At 55.8% G+C, this 16461-nt stretch overlaps 1 protein-coding gene and 1 long non-coding RNA gene across 3 annotated transcripts in view; one reads left to right on the top strand and one right to left on the bottom strand.

The window, feature by feature from the left end:
* Positions 1 to 1278: 1278 nt before the first annotated feature.
* The window catches only part of ANXA11 (annexin A11), a 44816-nt gene continuing 29633 nt past the window's right edge, over positions 1279 to 16461 (bottom strand). For both annotated transcript variants that reach the window (XM_060642355.3, XM_060642354.3), the window contains 12 exons: positions 15892 to 16284; positions 14493 to 14580; positions 14187 to 14281; positions 13364 to 13477; positions 11518 to 11608; positions 11067 to 11146; positions 10874 to 10930; positions 8479 to 8572; positions 5243 to 5338; positions 4222 to 4280; positions 3935 to 4057; positions 1279 to 1939 (listed from right to left, as the gene is read on the bottom strand). In XM_060642355.3, the coding sequence (XP_060498338.1) occupies positions 1880 to 1939; positions 3935 to 4057; positions 4222 to 4280; positions 5243 to 5338; positions 8479 to 8572; positions 10874 to 10930; positions 11067 to 11146; positions 11518 to 11608; positions 13364 to 13477; positions 14187 to 14281; positions 14493 to 14580; positions 15892 to 16284 (1350 nt within the window). In that variant the 3' untranslated portion in view covers positions 1279 to 1879. The remainder of the gene's footprint in view (positions 1940 to 3934; positions 4058 to 4221; positions 4281 to 5242; positions 5339 to 8478; positions 8573 to 10873; positions 10931 to 11066; positions 11147 to 11517; positions 11609 to 13363; positions 13478 to 14186; positions 14282 to 14492; positions 14581 to 15891; positions 16285 to 16461) is intronic.
* Positions 5334 to 8144, top strand: LOC132685250 (uncharacterized). The gene is made up of 2 exons (XR_009613016.3): positions 5334 to 6009; positions 8003 to 8144. It is a non-coding gene; the product is annotated as an uncharacterized LOC132685250 (long non-coding RNA).

Genomic DNA, 16461 nt, shown 5'->3' on the forward strand with positions numbered 1-16461 from the left:
AAAGTAATGTCACGGGACACTTACCGTCACCTTGGAGGGGGCTGAATGCAGGCCCTGGCAGGGCTCAGGAGGCCGCCGGGGTCAGCCTGAGTTCACAGTCATGTCGGGCCAATCAGTCCATCCCAACAGGCAGGGCCCCCCTGGCACCCGAGGGCAAGGGGCCTGCCCTAGGGGGGCAGCACCTGCACCGGGCATGCTGGGCCTTGTTCAAGAGGCCACGGGCATGGAAACGGGGAAAGGAGTGAAGAGCAGGGCCTAAAATCAATATTCCAGGGCCCACAGTGACTTCTCCGGCTGGGCAGTGGGTCTAGGGGGAACAGGGTGGGATCTAGCTCACGGCTGCCCCATGCCCCTTGGGCCATCCTCTCCTCTCTTCTATGTCCAGGGGAGACTGAGGGGTTGGGTGGTATTCCCAGGCAGACGTCTACTCCAGGGACAAGGCCTCCCTGGACCCTGCCAGGGCCCAGCTGGCTTGATCTCCCACCTCAGTCCCTGAATTCTCTCCTTTCTAAATTCCAACAGAGGTCAGAAAGGGAGTGAGTGGAGACCCCTGGCAAGGCAAGCTCCAGGCTTCTGTAGAGAACAATGATGTCTAGAAACTGTGACCCTTCTAGACTCACCCTCCAGCACTACTGACCAAGGGGCCAAAGGCCCACCAGGACCACAGCCACAAGCACCTCTCAGACCGAAGGGTCCCTGAAGGGAGGCGCCAGTCTTGTGCCTCTCTGGGTTGTCCCCACCCTCCTCTCCAGTGCCTGGCCGTGAGGACTGCCCCAGGAGTCCCACACACACCCTCTTGCCCGTGCTCCTTCCTCAGGACCCGGATGAAGGACCACACTCTTCTACCTTGTCCTCAGTGGACTACACCACACCCGTATCTGACCAAACTCCACACATCACTTCAGCAGCTGGGCCCTGGGCATGGATGTCGGGAACCTCCCTTCTTGTTCCTTACAAGCTGGGGCTCCGTAAATCACCCACGCTCAGGATTTCCTGAGCATGTTTCTACTTAAAGTCATATACACTTGCACTGGCTATTAAGGCCGAAACCCAGAGCTGCAGGCAGAATCGGGAGGCAGGAGAAAACAAGCTGGCACCAGGGAAAACATTTCCAAAATGTTCCAGAGCTGGCTGACTTTAATTTAGTTTAAGTTTTTGGCTATTGACATCCAGGTTTAAGGCACATTCACGTAATTTACACGAAGCCCTGTCACTGGCAGGGAGCTGGCCGTGTCCTCATGGCTTTGCACAGAAGAAGGAACAGATGAGTTTCTGGCCTTTTTCTTCTTCTTTTTTTTTTTTTTTCCCCTTTTCTAAGAAAACTCTAAGGAGTGGGTTTGGCAATGACAAAGCTGATGACACATTCTCACCAGATGCAAAGATTACTGTCAAAGGTCTTCCCTTTTACTCCTTACCGAGGACACGGTGCTCCCCAGCCAGCCTCTCTGACCCGAAACGTGCACGCAGCACAGACCTGTATGCATCTGTCTGGCAGGGACTATTATAAAAAAAGATGCCTCCAAATAAAAATGAAAAATTACAGGACTAATATGAAGCCAAGAGTCTCAGCCACAAGCAAAAGGGGATGACTGCATGAGTCGAGAAATAAAACATGTACTTCAGCAGCAAGCGGCCGTGAGGGCTGGGGAGGGGAAGGCACCCCGAGGGAGGGAGGGACCCAGGTCCTTCAGCTCGAGCATGATATACGGAGCAGGAGAGGTGGCGGAGGATGGGCCAAGGCTCTACGGACGGATGGGCGGCACTGGGGCACCTGGGGGGCTACTCTGTGGATTTGTTAGAAACAGATGGACATTCTCTTGACCTTTTCCTGGCATCGCTGTTGCCCGCAGGCGGACAGAAGGGAGCCACCAGTCACAGCTCAGTCGTTGCCGCCACAGATCTTCAGCAGAATCTTCTGGTAATCCCCTGAAGTGTCTCCCTGATCCCAGAAACAAGGAAAACATCAGCTGAGGGCGCTGTGGCCCAGTTTCGGCCTCCTATCTTCTGATTTTCTTCTGCCCTGAGCGCTTTTACAGAGAGGCAGGCCCCACGGGAGAAATTCCCCATCACGTGGGTCCCGCGGCGGGAGAGGCTCACTCGTACTCTGCGTCACTGGAGACCCAAACCCAGTGTGGTGCAGTTCGGCTTCCCCAAACCCCCGCTGAAGAAAACAGAGCTGCACTCACCCCGGTGATCAAAGTCGTAATTTGAAAAATAAATACACAAAAATTATAAAAAGCTCCCCCCAAGCCCCTAACTCTGAGCTAACTCGTGGTGGTCTCTCCCCAGTGCAGTGTCATCGTGCTAAATTGAGACTGCCCCTGATGCGGCACTAAGTGTGCTCTGGAAGAGTAATCTCCTGTGGCAGGAGGGTCCGCTGCTATTATTCGGGCATCCCCACTCAGGGGCGCCTGGGTGGCTTAGTTGGTTAAGCGTCCAACAACTCAGGTTATGATCTCCCGGTTATAAGCTCAGGTTATGATCTCACGGTTCGTGAGCTCGAGCCCCACATCAGGTTCTCTGCTGTCAGCTCAGAACCCACTCTGGATCTTCTGTCCCCCGCTCTATCTACCCTCCCTCACTCGCATGCGTGCACTCTCTCTCTCAAAAATAAATATTAAAGAAAGAAATTAAGAAAATATGCAGAACACAGCTAACTTCCTTTTTTTTTTTTTAAAAGAGTTTTATTGATTTATTTTAAATAATTTTATTTATTTTAAACTAATTTATTTTTTAAGTAAGTTCTATGCCCCAGATGGGGCTTGAACTCACGACCCTAAGATCAAGAGTCGCATGCTCTACTGACTGAGCCAGCCAGGTGCCCCTCACTTAGCTAACTTCTCATCATTTCCTTCTACCGTTTCTTTCCTCAGGGGTGAGGCCTATGGCGTCTTCCAGTAGCCCACGGGCACACAAGACCCACTCTGTGAATAATTACTAATCCTCTGCTGTCAACATCATCATTTTTATAGCCAGGAAATGGAGATTAGCTGTTCTCCACGACAGGCCCAACATCACATTTGAGGGAGTCTGAAATCAGAACCTGGTTGTGGTGACTTTGCTTTCAAGGCTCATGTGAGTTCAGAATTTAATGGTCAGACCCCGCCCCCCCCCCCCCCCCGCCCCACCCCCTGCCACCAACAGGAATGCATTTTGTCAGACCAGCCCTGGAACACGGTGATAAGAGTAGCTAGCATTTCTTAGACATGTCACATGTCATGACGTGCTTTATAGGGGCTGTCTCAATCAAGGCTCCCCGAACTCCTGGGGGGAACTATAATTATCCCCATCTTGGGGATGATGGAACCAGGGTTCAAGGAGGGTGAGGAACCTGCTTGAGGTCACACAGTTAGCAAGTGGAAGAGCTGGGCTGGACTCCAGTCTGACGAGGAACCGCGTTCCTGCCCCAGGGCACCCTCAGGACCGGGACCTTCATGGATAAAGGACGGCTGAGTGGAATGGCTATGACCCCAGGGCCCTGTTCTCAAGTGCCTTCTTATGCTGCCGCTGCCATGAGGCTGGGTGAAGGAAGTACTTGTCAGTGGGCTGAGCTCCAGGGAGCCTCGGGATGGGAGTCCTCACTGACAGGTCAGGGTCACAGGGTGACCAAGTACCCAGGTGGGGAGGCCCTGCGTTTTCTCACACACCGGTGTTTGCGCTCCCCCTCTTTCCACTTACTGAGCAGCAGGTGTGCTGGAGGCTGGGGAGATAGGGACGGGGCGCCACGCAAGGTCAAGGCCCAGCCTGCCCCCGGGAGCTTACAACAGCCTGGAGGCAACTGGACAAAGAAGCAGAAGCTGAAGAGGGCCAAGTACGCAGCCCACAGGCAAGATGCCCGTGCAGGGCAGAGGCCAGAGTTCTGAGCAGGGAGGTATAGGAACAATGCGGGTGACCAGGGAGGTCCACAAGCATCCATCCCCCAGAGGGCCCTTACCGCAATGTCGTGGTACAGCGACTTGCCGTACAGCCGCTTATACTCCATTCTGATGTCCAGGAGGTCGATCTCACTGCGAGACACCATGATGCGAATCAGGGTCCGGTCCTTTGTCCCCGCTCCCTGGAAAGAGTCCACCAACGGCGTGAGCAGTGGGCATCCTTACTGTCCCACGCTCCCGCTGTGGGCCCTCTGTCCTCTTAGCTGAGGGGTGGCTCTCCTCGGGCCCCAGTCATGGGAGGGGCTGAAACTCCCCACCCAGACCCCTGCATGTGGGAGGCACTTACCCTCATGGCCTTGTTGAGCCTTTCAGCAAAGAAGGCTGGGGTATTCTTGAGACATTTCACTAGAAGAGAGAAAAAGCATAACTCAATCTGCAGAAAACTCTCAGTCCGAGGGGCCTCAGAGAGAGCGAGTGTCCTTCCAGGAGGCCGCACGTGATGCCGGTCACTGCATCCACCTTCCTCTCCCCATTTCTCCTCCAGGCTCAATTATCTGTGATCTTGGCTCCGGCTCTTTGGGATAGAATCTCGCAGGGCCTAGAAACCAACCTCAGCCTCCTTCCTGGCAACCCATGTGGTGAAAGGAGCCATGTAGGGAAGAAGCATGGCTGGTGACGGGGAACCGCGTTCCTGCTCCAGTGTGAGGGGCAGCCTTGGGACTGGGACCCTCACGGAGAAAGGACGGCTGAGTGGAATGACGGTCTCCTTAGGGACCTCAGGCCACGATCCTTACATCAGAGAGGACACTCCAGGAAACGAGGAGCCAAAGATGGGCAGACTGCTACGTCCCCACAGGGTACAGGGAGGTCACGAGGGCTACGCAGCCGGGGCCCAAGCCCTGACGGTGGGCAGAAGCGAGCCCACCCGGCCCTGCCCTGAAGGGCACGGCCCCGCACTGTTCCGGGAGCTAAGCCAGCTTTCCTCAGCAAGGGCCTGTTTTGCTGTTGCAAGTAAAAATCTTTCCACGTGTTTCCATCACCGACATCTGACAACTGCCTGCAGGGATGTATTTTTAGAGGGAACTTGGCAGGATGTGAGTCATCTTCCTCCGGGAGAGGAGCTGGCTGCCCTCCCGCGAGTGCCCGCGCACCGCGGCTCCCTTCCCCGGAGCTGCGCCCGAGACACAAACAAGACACCTCAGGGGCAGCGGGAGGGGTGGTGCAGCAGTGAGCGGGGAACGGTCTCGTTTCCCACCAAGGAGGCCCAGGATTCAGCATCTTGGATCACGTGGTTCGCTAGCTACCCCTCAAGCAGAGAGCGGCGAGCACCCTGAAACCGACAGCGCCAGTGACCCCAAGACACCGACCCACGGCCAGCATGCCCTGCTCCAGGTCCCCGGACATCTCCCGGCAGATGCTCTTCTCAATGTCTCGACCCGTCATCCGCTGATACTCGTTGAAAACTAGCGGAAAGAGAGGGAACAAGTTATGGACTGAATTCTGTCCCCCGAAATCCACATGGTGGAGTCCTAACCGCCGGTGCGCCTCAGAACGTAACTGTATTTGCAATGCAGACTTTAGAGAGGTGATTGAGTTAAATGAGGCCCTTACCGGGGCGCCTGGGTGGCTCAGTCGGTTAAGCGTCCGACTTCGGCTCAGGTCATGATCTCCTGGTTCATGAGTTCGAACCCTACGTCGGGCTCTGTGCTGAAGCTCGGAGCCTGGAGCCTGCTTCGGATTCTGTGTCTCCCTCTCTTTCTGCCCCTCCCCAGCTTGCACTCTGTCAAGAGTGTACTCTCTCTCTCTCAAAAATAAATAAACATTAAAAACAGAATTAAAAAAAAAAAAAATTGAGGTCCTTAGTGTGGGCCCTAATCCGATCTGACTGGTGTCCTTATAAGAAGAGATTTGGACACACAAGGAAACACCAGGGACATCCACACAGAGGAAAGATCGTTTTAGAACACTCCAAGAAGCTGGCCGTCTGCAAGCCAAGGAGAGGCCTCCGAGGCTGACACCTTGATCTTGGACTTCCAGCCTCCAGAACGGTGGGAAAGTAACTACCTGTTGTTTAAGTCACTCGGTCTGTGGTAGTTTGTTGTGGCATCTGGATCAAACTGACACAGGACACACGGTAAGGAGGCCACCCCGCCTCGCCAGAGCCCGCCTTCTCCCCTCTGCCTGCAGCACCCCACGTGGCCCCACTGACCGTGCCCACCCAGCTCTCGAGTTGGGCAGGGTCTTTACCCCACGAGACGTGTGCCCCCAACTCCCGCCTGCTCATGTGATCCCCTCACCAGACTGCTTTCCCAATCACACCTTACTACCCCACCCAGGACCCCTCCACACACACCACCAGAATGTTTGCTCTTTTCCCAAATCCTTTCCCGTCTCCAGGCAGACTATATGTGCTAACTCCTATCAGGCCCACACAGCCTGCGCTAGGACAGGCCAAGAACCCACGGGAACAGGACCCTAGGTTCCTAGAGAGGCAGATGGCACAGTAGTGACTTAAGTCCTAACTCTGGCTCTGCCCCCGGATATTAATCCTCCCTTCTCCTGACCGGGTCTCCCTTTCTGTCACTGCTCCCTAACCTTTGGACATTTGCACCTCTGTGTCGTGAATTCTGCTGTACCTGTATTGGTCTTCGTTACTTCCTATTTTCTTCAGATCAGCTCCTCTTTTTCCCCTAAGTAATAATACTTTTGAAACCACGCGCTTGATGTACTACTTATGTATTCTATACGCATTGAAATAAATAAAGACCAAGATGGAAATCTGTTCCCTCATGCTCCATGACAGCGTAGTGGAGGGATTAAGAAGTGCTCTGGAGCCAGGGGCCAAGTTCAGACCTGAGCTCTGCCACGTGACCGGCTGGGTGGCCTAACTTCCCACCGGCCCCGCACCACCCCGTGGCTTCTCCCCCATCTGTACCAAGGGGAGAACACCAACACCTGCTGAATGCAGTACAGCCTAGGGCACGTACGGAACGGGTGCCTGCGTTTTCACTCGGGCTCCCACCGTGCCGCTGAGTGTGGCTGTCATTCCCAGTCCTCACCGCCTCACATACTAGCCTTTCCGACACAGCTGGCCTCCAGGACTCCCCTTCCCCTGGGTGTTCCTTCACAGCCAGCTGTGATGGCCATGGCCCTGTCCTCCGCTGGTTTCTCTCCAGATCCCCTCCAGAGGGAACCTCTTGCGGTCCCAAAGCCTCAAGCACCGATGACCCACTCAGAGCTCCCAAGCTTCCATCTGGAGTGTAGGCATCTCCTGACCTCCAGAATCCTAAACCCAGTGGTCCACCTGGAATCTCTGGACAGAGGCTCCCGACTTCTTTCCCTCCTAAAGCCTGTTCCGCCCACAGCTTCCCGATCTCGGGGGAGAGGCAGGCACTCCGCTCCTCCTCCACCCACCCTCCATGCTTTGCTTCTCTTACACCCCACATCCAAGCGTCAGCAAACAGGGCCAGAATCTGCCCCTCCCCGCCCCGCCCCTGCCACCCAGTCTGGGCCGCCAGCCTCCCGGCTGCTTTCCTGCTCTGCCACTGAACCCTCCACCCTTGACGACACAACAGCCAGTGGACACGCAAAATCTAAGTTAAATCACCTCCCTCCTCCACTCTGAGCCCTCCAGGCCCTCTGGCTTTACTCAGGATGAAAACCCAAGTCCGTGCAGTTGTCCCCAGGGCTGTCCACCACTCTGATCTCGTCTCCTCTGGCTCTCACTCATGCCACCCGCCCCAGCCTCAATGACCCCCTTTGCCAGGAGCCCCTCTGCTCAGGGCCTTTGCATGGCACAAGTGGGGAAGAGGCAGAGAGACAGAAAGAATTTCAAGTAGGCTTCACAATGTCAGTGCAGAGCCTGATGTGGGGCTTGAACCCATCAACTGAACCGTGAGATCATGACCTGAGCCGAAACCAAGAGTCATTCGCTCAACTGACTGAGCCACCCAGGTGCCCTTACTCTGTCATGCTTTTAACTCAAATGTCATTACCTCAGCAAGGACCACCCCAAGCACCATCCCTGACCCCTGTACCATTTTCTATCCCCGTTTCCAACTTTATTGTTCATTTCTAAAGGATCTGCCATCTGGCACAGACTTTATTTCGTTTTTGTTTACTGCCAGAATGCGAGCCTCAGGACAGCAGAGATTCCATGATGCTGTTCCCTACCGCTTCCCCACACCTCCTCCTTGACCTGGCACGTGGCAGGAGCTTGGCTTTTAAGTGCTGAGTGAAGGAGTAAATAAATGCTACTTTTGTACAATGTACGATTGTTCTGCTTATGTTTTTATGCAGGCGCTGGATAACTTGGAACAGGTGCTCTTGAGGGCTGTCTGAATTCTAATTTCCATGCTCTGGTGTAGAAAGACACCAGCCCACAGGAGGCTGCCATTCCTCTCACCTCTTCCTTTGCTTTCCTCCAGAACCAGATGCACGCAGAAACTTGGGAAACCCACCAATAAGATCTTTTAAATCACCACCAGGGGGCTCCTTTAAGGTGGAGTAAAGCTCCATGCAGAGTAGGATTGCCCAGTGTCTCCCCATCATATCTTGTCTGCTCTTATCTATCTGGCCCCAGGGAGGCCTGGGACTGCCTTACCTGCCACCAGGTGGGCCCGGCTCCGGGAGCACAGAATTGCGTTGAACTTGGATTCATCTGTCCCCAGGCGGTTCTCCCCAGCTGCATACAGCTCCTAGACAGATGGGAAAATGGCCATGCAACACAGGCCTCACCCCAGAGACCAGGCCCAGGCCACCTAGGACGGCCCTGCAGGCCCAGAGGGGAAAGAAATGGGAGCACACCCTGGCCGTGCTCCCTTCACCCTGTGGCTCTAGACACCATTCACACATCCTCTCGGTGGCAACACAGAGGATTCTGAGGCAGGGTGGTGGGAGGGGCGGGGCACAGGGATGGGACACCCTGGACCAGGAGAACCGAGGCCGACTGAGGCCAGGACAGGCAAGCAACAGCTTTAACCCAAGCAAGGGAGTAGCAGCACAGGGGCAAAACAGAATGAGGGCCGGGCTACCAACTTGCCGCGGGACTCTAGGCAGGCCACCGGCCCGCTCAGAGCCTCACTTCCTCATCTTTAAAATGTGAAGGTCAGATTAGATCCAGGGTCACAAACTTGAAAGCCCAAAGGGGTCAGCTGGGTAATTGAAATGAGAGAAACAGGCCAGTTGTCAGGCCAGGGGGTGGCGGGGACTGAGGCCAACCACGGGGAGGGGCGATCGCTTCTCAGCACCTGCTGTGCACTTTAATAGAGAAGCTAGGCTCACAGCCGCCAGAAATCCAGATTTCTATGTAAAATTTCCCAATCTTTATAAGCAGTTTCCCTATCTATAAGGGGGAACACACGAAACAATAAATATTATGACAACTGATAGACTCCAACCGTGGATGTGGGATTTCATGTGATAGGTGCTTTCCCTGCGTCTCACTGTGGGTACCATGATGTTTGCAAATGGGCAGAATTTGCACTTGCCTGTTAAATCCTTGAAAGTTTAAGCCAAAAATATTTGCCAACTTGCAACCCCAGTACCAGATGGCCCGAAGGTGCCCTCTAGGCCCCAGGTAGTGGCTCTTGGACCTAAAGGCACCGAGAGCCAGGAGAGGAGGGCAGCCACCAGGGGCCTGGAGATCCCATGGGTCAAGGTGAGGCAGGAGCAGGTCTACAACTAAGAAGACAGAAAAGCAGGCACAAAACCAAGAAACTGAGGCAACTTCTGCCTCAGCTAGGGAATGGACTATCTAGGAAACAAGAAAACAGGAATAGGAAAATTCCCACTGGGATAAGAGCCAGAGCCTGGGAGCTTGGGGGTGCCCAGCCCTATGTCCAGAAATGGGAACGGATGTCGCAAGCCAAGGAAATGTTAGGGTAGGCCCTGCAGGAGGGCATTTGGGATACTGTCTGGGCACAGGGAACAAGCCAGGAGTTTGGGCCCTTATCCGGTCTCTGCCTCCAGGTTTCTCTGGGCACAAGGCTCAACCTTTTTGAGGTTCAGTTTCCCTATCTGGAAGGAAATGGGCCAGAGCAGACAAGCAGCTGCCGTCTAGCCCTAAAAAGCGGGCCCTCCACAGAGGTCGCCTTCAATCTGGCAGACAGCAGAGGTGAGGTGACCACTGGCAGCTTCTGGTGGGTGCCGGGCTGGGGGTGGCAGGAGTAATGAAAGGGGAGAGGTGAAGCCAGCTCTGTCTCTCCAGCCAGCACTGCTGTGGTCTGAGCTCATTAGGGGGAAACCCAAACTCCCCTAGAGAGGCACTCAACGCCTGGACAAAGAGGCGCAGCGAGAGACCTTCGCCTTTTGTCCGCAATCATACCAGGCTGGGGAAAAGGGCAGAATTCTCAGGCTGCACAACGAATGTGACAGCTTGCTCCTAGGCTCAGACCTTCAAAAGCATTATGAGGCAAGTGTAAAGTCTGCCCGTTTGCAAACATAATGATATATGCAACCAAACACAGGAAGAGGACTAGGTCACATGACATCCTGCACCCATAACTAACCTACCAACTCTTGCAATACTTACTATCTCTCCGGTTGGCTCTGAGAAGGGATCAGAAAGGGGGGGGGGAGGGCGGGTAGAGGGGGAGGGATAAAGATAGAGAAGCGGCTGGAGCCCAAGCCCAGAGTCGCTCAAGGTCACACGGCTGATAAGCAGCAGAGCCCATCTGCCCATCCCAGAGCTCCTCCCTCCAGCAGCAAAAAAAGTGGGGGGAAGGGGAGGGCGCCTGTGTGGCTCAGTCGGTTAAGCACCTGGCTCTTGGTTTCTGCTCAGTCATGATCTCACGGTTCATGAGTACAAGCCCCGCTTCGGGCTCTGTGCTGAGTGCAGACCTGCTTGGGATTCCCTATCTCCCCCACCCCCCTCCCCGCCTGCCCCTCCTGTGTGTTCTCTCTCTCAAAATAAATAAACTCAAAAACAAAAAGAAATAAAGTGGGGGGGCACACCCCGACGCAGGAAGCCCAGGAGGGGCCCTGGCCAGCACACCCACCTGGGCGTCTCTCTGGACGAGCGACATGTCCACACTGGTGCTTTCATCCCGGTTTCCCTGAAAGGAAGCAGGACGTGTGGTCAAGTCTCCACCCCGCGGTTGTGTGCCTGCTCCATCCCCGAGCCCTCTCCTTGCTGCTCACAGGTCCACCCCGCTCCGCTCTGAGCCCCGAGCTCTGTCGCGGGAAAGGTACCTGAGACAGAGAGATGAGGAGCCGCTGGAAGTGCCCTGACGTGTCGCTTCGGATGGCCTCCTCCAGGGTCTTTTTGAATTCTGAAAGGGAGACACAGAGAAGGCCCCCCCTTGCAGCCACAGTCGCCAGCCGGCACTGGCAGGAGCAGGGCGCGGGTGCGAGGAGAGAGGTGTCTACACAGCCCTTCAGGGACACAGGGGTTGTGACCTCCAGGCCCACCTGGCCTGGCCCAGACCACACCCAAGAAGTTCTCCCCCCCATCCCTCCCTTACCTCAGTCACCTGCCCCGTGAACAGCAGGCAGGGGCGGGTCTTGGATCAAAGCCCCATGTGTTGGGGGAGGCAGAAGATGAGGTGATAAGAAGGCCAGGAAAGTTTAAGAGGCCATGGGAAAGGGTGTGGCCGGGGCCCAGAGAGCACAGGAGTGTGCGCAGGGCGGGTGCCAGCCTAACCTGTCTTGTAGGCTCTGCTTAATTCCCGGATGTGCTCGTTGTTGCGGGAAGCAAAGATCTCGATCAGACAGGCTTCGTCGGTGCCAGCCCCCTGAGGTGGCAGACAACACAAACCACAGGCTTGTCACCGCTCCCTCACCAGCATCCAGGGAAGGAGCCGGTGCCCTATGCCCCACGGCACAAATCCCAGAAGCAGCGGCCGCCAACACAGCCACACGCCCCTGCTTGGCTGCTGAGGCCCCAGGCCCAGAAAAGTACCACACAGTGACAGCGACATGGTGATGGAGCACAGATCACATGAAGGGCCACCCCACTGCACCACCAGGAAACTGAGCATCGGAGAGGTGTAGTGACTTCTCCAAGGCCACACGGTGAATGGGGGGGGTTGAGATGCGGACCCAGATCTGTTTTTATTCCAAGTTCGGCCAATGAACGAGACGAGAAAACAACTGAAAAACGGCTATAAAGCAAGAGCAGATGTGTGGACAAATGTGAGTCCCAGATAGGACTGTGGAGAATCTAAAGACATCTAGAAGAGGCAGCAACGAGGGCGAGAGAGATGACCAACCACGCCAGGGACAGGGAGAGAGCCGAGGACACGGTCAGCATCCTGGCTCCTAGGCTGGCTTGAATCTTGGTCTGCTGCTTATTAGCTGTGTGACCATGGGCACCTTCCTTAACCTCTCTGGGCCTCAGGTTCCTCGCGCATCAAATGGGAACAACGCTAACACCTAACTCCTGGGAAGTCATGGGGATTAAATGAGCTACGCGTGTAAAGCACTTAGAACGTGCCAGTCACAGGAAGTACACCACAGGGTTAGCTATTTTCATGATTACCACTGCTGTTAGATTACTTGGAGCTTACAAAGAGCTTCGGTTAGCTACCATGCCCGGCCCTCACCACACGCCACAAGAAAGAACATCCACATTCCCGTTTTACAGATGCTCAAAGACACATAGCTTGGCAAGGACAGACGACCCCAAATCTGTGTTGTTTCCTATACTCAACAATTGCCTCCACCTCACGTGGCTGGCTGGGGGGCAGGGGCTGGGCTGAGGTCTGGGCTGCCATCCCCAACTGCCTCCTGACACGTCTCTAGAAGCGGGCATGTCTGAGGATTTCGGCAGGGTCCGCTCTCCCTCTGGGCTCCGTCCTGAATTCTCTGCCTCTCCTCTTGGGGGCAGGAAGTCTTTCTGCCTATCAGGCCCTCTGAAAAATTATGGATTCCTTCTGGAGCCCCTGTTCAATTCACAAGGGTTTCCTCCTTCTGTGGGAGCCGCCTCCTCCCCATCCATTGGACTGGGGGCAGATATTAACCCTAACTAGGTCAGTCAGAATCTGACTCTATGTGAAATTTGGACCGAGGGACAGCTTGTCTCTTCTGTGGCTGAATCTCATAGGTAAATGGAGTGGGGTCAACAGGGGTCCTCTGCCCCAGCAGATGAAGAAAGAAGGGGACACTCAGGAAGCAGCAAAGACCAGAGAAATCCTGCCTGGGTCCCTGCCCTCTGCTAATAACAGAGTCCTAAATGAGTAAAGGTGGCACCACCCAGGGCCTCATATCCCTCTTCCTATCATGGTGTCACCAGCTTCCTCTACAACCCAGCTGCCACCATGCTTTTCAGATGGAGAGACCCGGATGCTCCCCGATGATGAATGATACCTGCGCTGCCTCCCGGAGAAGTCACGAGAACTTGGGCTCCAACCTGAGAGGGTCCAGGAGCCACACTCACAACAGCGGCTAATGAACGGGTTAAGCCACACCATGCAGGCCAGGGAAAGGCCTGGCCTTTGCACGTCCATGCGTGCCAGCGGACACACACGTGAACACACACACGTACATACCTTGATGGCATCCTTGATCTCATAAACGTCAAAGAGGACCGGGGTCTTCATTAGAGCCAAGATTGTCCTCTCAAAGTTTCCTGACAGTTCAGATTTCAGATCTTTGATCAAATCCTGGTCGAATATTCAAACAAACAAACAGACCGATCTTGAGAATCCACAGGTCTGGGGACCAGCGGCATCTGCGTCAGAGAAGCCAAATCTCAGCCAGCCCAGATCTGTGGAGCCGGGGCCTCCACGTGAGCCAGCTTCCCAGGGGACCCAGGCACAGTCAAGCTGCAGAAGCACAGGGCTAGGACACCAGCCTGTTCAATTCAGCCAGTGTTTACCTAAGATTCCAAAGCCCAGAAGTTCAAAGCACGTCCCACTGCATTTGTTCAGAGCTGAAAGCCTTTTCCTTCAAAGCTCGTCTGTCAGCTACACCTCCTGGGGCGGTCGTGATGAGGGCAGGGACTAGCAGCCTGGGTCTCCAGGAGGGAAAACAGGCCAGGTGGGAGCGGAAGGGCAATGACTTGTCTGCAGTCTCTGTGAGTCATGGCAGAGCCAGGGCGAGAACCCGGATCTCCAGGCGCCTCTCATCAAACCTCACCCCCGGCCTTTGAGATTTCCCCCTCAGAGTATCCTTCCGCTCTAGAAAATGCCATGAGCCGAGAGGCCACCACTGGGCGGGCAGCAGGAAGCGCCCTAATGGGCCTTACTACCCATCCAGGAGATCTAGACTCGCTTGGCACCAAGGAAAAGCAAGGGTGAGTAGGGCTGTGCTGGAGGACATGCCTCAGTCCGGCGGGGAGCAGGCCTCCCTCTGCCCCGCAGTCCCCCTCACCTTCCCGTAAGCAGTCTTGAAGGACAGGAGGATCTGCTGCCGCTGCTTGTTGGAGCGACTCCCCAGGCAGTCGATGATGGCCTGCTCGTCAGTCCCTGGGGGAAGAAGAGGTAGGTGTGGGCAGGGCTGTGGTCGTGGGGCCACCCTGGCCTGGGCCCTCCAATTCTCCTGGACGTCCCAACAGCACCCCCGTGTCCTCCTCCTCTCCCGCCACCACTGGGACCGGGTTCCCTCTTCCAGGCAACCCCGCAGGGGGCCCGGCGAGCCAGGGGGCTGTGAGGATGTCGCCCACCGGGGGTTTCTCACCGAAGCCTTTCATAGCCTTCCGCAGAACCTCAGCATCTCGCAAGGGGTCAAAGCCGGGAGCATCTGTGATGGTGCCTCGGTTTCCAAACTGCTCGGACAAACGGACTTAGGTAAGATGGCGTATCTCCGAAACACAAGACTTCCCCAGCCCAGACTCTGGAAGTGCCCTGACCACCACAAGTTGGGGTACCCGAAGGAGCCTGCGACCAATAATTGAGTGGGCCTACGGCGATCATTTCGTGTCCTCGTGTTCTGGTACTGAGCTTTCTGCCTGGCTCCTGTGGCTAGGAGCCCCGCTCTAGCTGAGTCCTGATGCTGAAAATCTGCCCTCTGCCCAGGTTCTGCAGGACTGGGCCTGGGTTCCCGATGAAGGGGGAGGCCCCGGGAGCAGGGGCCACTGGCCTCTTCTTGATAACTCACTGCCACAGCGCACGTGAGCATATATTCGGGTCTTCCTGACAGGGTCTGGGTGGTCCATGCAGCACAGCACCTCTGTGCAAATGAGAAAAAGGTTTTCCCCCCAGAAATGCAGGTGCCCAGCCTTCGTGATGGTACACCCAGCCCCGCCACCTCCTGGGCTAGCGCTGATTTCCAGGCTCTGTGACCCGCCTGCCGGACTTCCTCATGCTAACAGCTGTACTCCCGGCAAACAAATTTTCCTGCCTAAATGGTCTCTTGGTGGACTACCTCCTGTGGCCAGTACAATGCCGGTTTTAACAGAATTAAGGAGAGAAGCTCCGAGAAGGGATGAGGGGGAAGGCACAGGGAGGACAGAGAGTAGGGCGGGAGTAGGGGATTGTGGGGGCAGGGAAGACAGAGACCCTCAGTCTAAAAATAGTAGTCCAGCACTATGCTTGGTTGGTTTGGCCACGTAACCATGACAATGAATTCTAGGCCCTGCAAACATGAAATGCTCTCCAAAATGAGCCCAGAGCAGTCCCGAAGGAACGGCCAACACCCTTCCCTCGCCAAGGGAGGTTTTAAGAATCCTCTAAACCCAGCCTGAGAGGCACCTCAGGGGACTAAAGGCTAAGCGCTGTTGGGCACAAAGCCTTGAGGCCAGCGGCCTGGCAGCTCATACAAAACACAGAGCCCGGGCAGTAAATGACAAAGGAGTGATGAGAACCCCAGGACATTCAGATCCAACTCGCACATGGAACATCTAACCGAACTGGGAGAAACAGGCCGGCTCCCTCAGGTCTTTTCAGAGCACAAACCAGGGGTGGGGGGTTTGAGAGAACGCAACACCCTGTTAAAACAAGATACTACGGGTGGAGGACCGAGCCCTTATCTGGCCCCTGCACCCTCCCTGGCCTTGCCGGTGGAAGACACTATGCCACATGTTGCGGGCCTTTGGGGCCCAGGCCTGGGCAAAGGGCAGTGCAGGGCGGGCACTCACCTGGGCTGGAGGCACGGCAGGGGTGACGGTCCCAGACCCCAGGTATCCTGGGTAGCTTGGCACTGGCTGCTGCTGCTGCCCAGGAGGCGGCATCGGCGGCTGCCCGGGGTAGGTCATTGGCGGCTGTCCAGGGTAGGGCCCTGGGGGCTGCTGTCCAGGGGGCGGCATGGGCTGGCCTGGCACAGGGGCCCCTGGGTAGGGCGGATATGAAGGCATCCCGGAGGGCGCGTTTCCTCCAGGGGGCGGATACATTCCATATGGAGGAACAGGCTGCTGGGCAGACGGGGGCTGCCCGAAACCCCCAGGGGGGATGGGAGGGTAACCACCCCCGGGGGCCCCAGGGTACAGATTTGGCACGTTGGCTCCTCCAAATGTCCCGGACATGTTGGATGCCTGAAAGTCCACAAAGCAAGCCTAAGATCAATGGCCGTCCCTGATGAGCACGGCCACACCCGTGCATCTGTCCTTCCCTGCCCTGAGCTCAGAGTCCAAGCAGCAGCGATTTCTTAGCGAGGCCCAACCCGACCACCCAGCTTGCAACTATTGTCCCCCGGCCCCGTCTGCACTCCT

Source organism: Panthera onca, chromosome D2 (assembly GCF_046562875.1).
Source record: "Panthera onca isolate mPanOnc1 chromosome D2, mPanOnc1 haplotype 2, whole genome shotgun sequence".
Lineage (NCBI taxonomy): Eukaryota > Metazoa > Chordata > Mammalia > Carnivora > Felidae > Panthera > Panthera onca.